General features: G+C 31.6%; 2 protein-coding genes across 2 annotated transcripts; one reads left to right on the forward strand and one right to left on the reverse strand.

The window, feature by feature from the left end:
- Positions 1 to 832: 832 nt before the first annotated feature.
- On the forward strand, positions 833 to 3,034 carry LOC116337854 (nascent polypeptide-associated complex subunit alpha). The gene is made up of 3 exons (XM_031762790.1): positions 833 to 928; positions 1,775 to 1,924; positions 2,047 to 3,034. The coding sequence occupies exons 2-3, from the start codon at positions 1,804 to 1,806 to the stop codon at positions 2,547 to 2,549; spliced, it is 624 nt and encodes a 207-aa protein (XP_031618650.1). The 5' UTR covers positions 833 to 928; positions 1,775 to 1,803; the 3' UTR covers positions 2,550 to 3,034.
- A 57-nt stretch (positions 3,035 to 3,091) lies between these two features.
- LOC116337853 lies at positions 3,092 to 4,779 on the reverse strand. Its single transcript, XM_031762789.1, has 7 exons — positions 4,585 to 4,779; positions 4,409 to 4,468; positions 4,121 to 4,261; positions 3,929 to 4,061; positions 3,572 to 3,872; positions 3,453 to 3,510; positions 3,092 to 3,376 (listed from the first exon to the last, which is right to left on the reverse strand). The coding sequence occupies exons 1-7, from the start codon at positions 4,598 to 4,600 to the stop codon at positions 3,309 to 3,311; spliced, it is 777 nt and encodes a 258-aa protein (XP_031618649.1). The 5' UTR covers positions 4,601 to 4,779; the 3' UTR covers positions 3,092 to 3,308.
- Positions 4,780 to 5,531: the final 752 nt, after the last annotated feature.

Below are 5,531 nucleotides of genomic sequence, written 5' to 3' on the forward strand. Positions count from 1 at the left end.
ACAATTTCATATTGCGTGGGTTTCTTCATTGTTATTTGTCTGCGGATTGAAATATCTTCTTCGGCTCAACTGGAAAACAATCGGAAAAAAACGTTTACTCTGTCATTCACAGAAAGTTAATTATGAGTAAATATGGTTGTTATTGGCTTGTTCATTGAAGGATTTTAATTAAATTTTGAGTCCATTGGCAAACCAATTGATTGGAAGATTTTGATGTTTTCACTTTTTGGCGGCCACAAACGGACAACAACTATAAAATTAATTGATTTTGGTTTCTAAGAAAATGACATAAACTTAAGTGAGCTAACAAACGATGACAGGAAAAAACAAAAAGTGATTCATTTATGGTGCAATTGTGCATTGAAATTTCGTTCAACTTTACCGATGAATCATCATGATATTCACAATTCTACGTGTTGATCACGTCACAGTATACAATTAAAAATTAATCTGTAAATATTTAATGAATATTTCATGTGAAATCAAATATTTCCACGCAAACACACATTTCATTATTGTCGTTTACACAGATTTTATGCACAATTTATTGAACCATTTTCTTTGAATCGATTCATTTTTATTTTCAATGATAAATTACAGTTTCATCGCAAACAATTTAACCTTAAACCGCATTCCTTTTTTTTCTTACAAGAAACTTTTTTTCATCTGAAAGTTAAAAACAAATATTAAATTTAATGACAAAACAAAAATAACTGTAGTTAAGCAGTAATTTCATTTTGAAAAATGTAATTTTCAATTTCGGACATCGAACAGATGGCGCCACCGATATCGTATATATTTTATGGAGCACATTCCATGTGACAGCAAATGCTGCCAATCGGTAATCAACATGCATGAAGCACAAGGAATATCAAAACCTTTTTCATTTGTTTTTGGTCATAGCAGCTCGTGTCCGATTCGTTTAAAGGTAAATTATCGTGAAAAATTGGTGTAATCATAAATAATTTGATCATTTATTGTCGGAATTTTTCGCATAAAATCTCCATAAAATCGAATTTATTAAATATTTTTTACGATGATCGTATAAAATCTGTGAAATTTTGAATTGAAAATTGAAACAAAAAATAAATAGACAACAGATTTTTTTTGTAGTGTACTAAACGAGATTTGCCGCAAATGTTTGCCTGTCAAAAGGAGACGAACGAAAGAAAATTCGAAATTGAAATTGTCATTTGTCATTTGCAAATGAATACTTTTATATAAATTATAATTGAATTATCCAAATTAAAATGCAACATATATGTTCAAGAGTTGAAATGCATTCCGACAAAAATTTAACGAGAAAAAAAAATGTTACTTGCAAAAACATTAAAATCGTAAACATGGTTTTGACGAGTGCTCATTCTCTGCATATGTGACTACACATATATGGGATAGAATGAAATAACAAACAGCCTTGAACCGATGTATGTGTATATCGTTCTTTTTTTACCTTTTCGCCCATTTAAGGTTATGTTGTTTAGAATCAGAATTTAGCATGTTTCTCTTGCAAAATCAATTTTTTTTCTCTCTTTTAAATGGAATTTATTTGAAAATGTTCAAGCTATTCGGGGCATTTATCATTGTCATGCATTGACTGATTTTTCTTCTAGAAAATTCCGAAACGAATATTCGGTAGACAGAAACCGCATGAGGTTGCGGATATCTTATCGCCTTGCATGAATGTTCAAATGAACTGAATTATCGCCGAAATTTATTGTGTGTACTAAAAATTAATAATGACTTTTGTATTTCATTCTTAATCGGTCTACAGCCAAATATATATAAAATATATATAGCAAAATGCCAGAATTGACGGAAATTACAAACGAAACTCCCGCCAAGGTTGAAGAAACTGAAGCACGCATCGAAGATGATGACGATGATGACTCAGACACCACTATTCCTGAATTGGAAGATACAGGTAAATATCTAGCGACTAATAATAATACGAAAATTGAAAAAAAAAAAAATTGTGTGAGTTCAGTGTTAAAATGAGTGAAATTTCTTTTTTGCTCTTCTCGTTTGCCAACGTTTGTTAATTAGGAAACACTACCGCCAACCTCGGTAAAGAAGAAATCGATTTAGTGTCAAAAGCAAAACAATCACGTGGTGAAAAGAAGGCTCGCAAGATTATGTCGAAATTGGGATTGAAGCCCGTGTCTGGCGTTAATCGAGTCACCATTCGTAAATCAAAAAATATCCTCTTCGTCATCAATAGCCCGGATGTGTACAAAAACCCGCATAGCGATACATACATTGTGTTCGGTGAAGCTAAAATCGAAGATTTATCGCAACAAGCTCAATTGGCTGCTGCCGAGAAATTCAAGGGACCCGAACCAACCGTTGGCGCCGATTCGTCCGGTACAAATGCAACTGTTGCACCAATTGCCGAAGAAGACGAAGAAGAAGTCGATGAGACCGGCGTTGATGAAAAGGATATTGAATTGGTTATGTCACAGGCAAATGTTGCCCGAGCAAGAGCTATTCGCGCCCTCAAGAATAACAGCAACGATATTGTAAATGCGATTATGGAACTTACAATGTAATTTAATTAAGCATGAACAACATACAAAACTAAAAACATGAAAAATATACACACACAAAGAATCACAGAAGAAAAATGAAATCGTTGATTGCTAAAAGAAAACACATTTTTTCTCGTTTGTTTTACTACGTGCGTTCATTTTGATTCAACATTGATACAATGTGACACATTAGAAATTCAACCAAGGAAATCGATGAAAAAATAACAAAAAAAATAAAACTAAAGCATTAAAACCAAAATCTCATTTCAATATACTTTTTTTTTTTTTGTTCGTTGTCTGTATTCATTTTTTGCGACTAAAACATAAACAATACCGTATTTCTTCTTGATTTTGAGGATAATTTTTCGTTTTTCTTTTCGGAACATAAAGGATATGTTGTATTATTGCGGCTTTTGATACAATTAGACCATTCAGAGCGACATTATATAGACAAACAAAAACTAATATTCATAACTAAATAAAGGGCATTTCATTTCAATACCACACACATTTTTTTTCTGTTCACATTTTTCATTTTAATTTTTATTCAAATTTTTATTTCATCTTTTATCAACGAGGTATTCGTTTCATTAACCTACAGATTATCCATTTTTGGTTGTTACAAACAACAAAATTTACTTGATTTTTTTTTTTTGTAAACAAATAATGAGAAAAATAATTGTATTATGATGGCTCCACTGCCAAATACTGTTTAATACTTAATGTAGATATTTTAATTATTATCACTTGATGTCCGTCACGATGATCATCGAGCTTTGTCTACGCAAAGCGTTGATTCAACGAAATGCCGGTTTGATGCGTTGGAACATTCAATTGACCCCGTAAACCTGAACGTTTTGCGAACAAGAAAATGTGATCGATTTAGTTTTGAAAACAAATCAAATGACGAATGTATCTACAAACCTGGACCATCGCTGCTGACCACAAATCCACCAGGACACGCGTAGTATAATTCTTTTCCCTGCAAAAAAATATTATTTTCAAAATTGCAACAAAATTCCGGCAACTTTAATGACACTTACTTGCAAGCTTGCGATATCCTTCTGAAGCTGCATATCGTACTTTTGTTGTGGTTGTGGAGCCGCTTGTATAGCCAATTGTTGTTGACCTTGAAGGCGACTCACTGCATTCAACATAATTTGATTGCTTATGTCTTCGATCATTGGTAGAACATTTTTTCCGACACTTTTTGCCAACGTATTCAATCCGTGCAATGTTATGCGATTGCGTTCCTTTACAGCCGGACTTACGAATGATTTGTTCAAACGGTTTTGCACACTATTTTTGGCTTTGAATTTTTTTTCCCGGTACAATTTCAATTGGCTGCAAACAAATGGAATATTTCAATTTGCGTCAATCAAGAAAATAAAGGACGATACCTTGTGTGGATGCTCTCGCAAATTGAAGCACGTTCACCACCACGTTGGCCCAATCGTTCATAGATTGGTTTTCTTTTTGGCAATGTGGCCGCTTCAAATGGCACCAATTTTGGCATATCTTTTGGGTAACCATCTACAATTAAAATACAATTTCGATATAAAGCATATTTTAGATCAAAGAAAATAAATTACTATTGTCCAAATCGTCTTCGTCGTCCATTTCATGGTCATCTTGCTTCGCGTACCGATCAAATTTTGATACACCATTCAAGCCATTCTGTTCATTTTTCGCATTAGCCGCCACATTCATTCTTCTCATGTGAATGATTTCATCTTGCATTGCAAAATATTCAATTTCAGCATTTGTTCATCGATAGAATTCGGATAAAATTTCATGCAAAAATTCGACATTGGTTAATTCTATAATTTTTTTTTTGTTGTTGGAAAAAATATATTTTGATTTGCAAGCAGTGTGCTTACCCAGTGACATATTCTGATAGTCCATTTTGGATCCATCATTTTGGTCACGAATGTAGTCGTCTGTATTCCAAATTAAGTATGAACGCAATCAAATCAAAAATGTGCATTTCCATGGATGTCAATTATTGGAATGATTCAAACAATATTTTCGATAAAAAGAATTGTATTATATTTACCCAATGAAACGTTCATGTTTGCGTTTTTATCGAAAAAAATTGCACCGACAATTCTTGGAATACAACAGAGAACACTCTTGTTCTACATCAAATGTATGGCTGAATAGTTCAGTTGTGAAATTCATCAACACCGACTCGATGTCATTCAAATGATGTGTGCATCAAAATGTACCGCTAAGCGTATTTCGTAAATATCATTTGAATCACAACCAAAACTGAACGGGCAGTGTTTTTATTCAAATTTGACAGATAAATCGGTAATGTATACAGACCATTAGAATTTGGGCACATTTTGAGGTTAGACAACATACATTTTAAATAAAAATACATCGTTTCGGAATATTGAAAAAATGAAATTAAAAAAAAACGTACTTTGGGTTTGTATTAAATATCAATTTCTTATTTTTTTTTCACTTTTTTCTGAATTTGAATTTTTAGTTAAAATATGATATCAGAATGACAATCGCCAAATTTACCTGAAATATGTGGGAAGGGCCATTCATTTAAAATTGAAGTTTAAGTCAGAGCATAAAATAAGCTGTCACTGATTTTTTTGTTGCTATTCCATAATTTGAAAAGGGAATTATGTAAACCAGTTAGTTAAAAAAGAAAATGATTAGTAGAAAATGTAGAATTAGTTAGTGAAATATTTAATCGTTGGTTAGCAGTTCAATAGAAATAAGAGCGTCAAAAATTAAAAAAATAGTCATCAATTTGGAGACGGCGAAAATATTTTGAAGTTGTCAAAAAATATAATATAAATTAAATATTTATTTTTTCTAACTACAAACGCTTCGAAAAAAATTCAAATAAAAACGGCTATGAATTCAATTAAATATTTTATTTATATAATGTACAATTATAAATATTTAGTAAAAAAATAATAATACATATTTAAAAAAAGAAATATTTTTTTCAGAAACTAAATGTAAAGAAATATATGCACA

This window comes from Contarinia nasturtii, unplaced genomic scaffold (genome assembly GCF_009176525.2).
Source record: "Contarinia nasturtii isolate CC-2019 unplaced genomic scaffold, AAFC_CNas_1.1 Cnas_scaffold_285, whole genome shotgun sequence".
NCBI lineage: Eukaryota > Metazoa > Arthropoda > Insecta > Diptera > Cecidomyiidae > Contarinia > Contarinia nasturtii.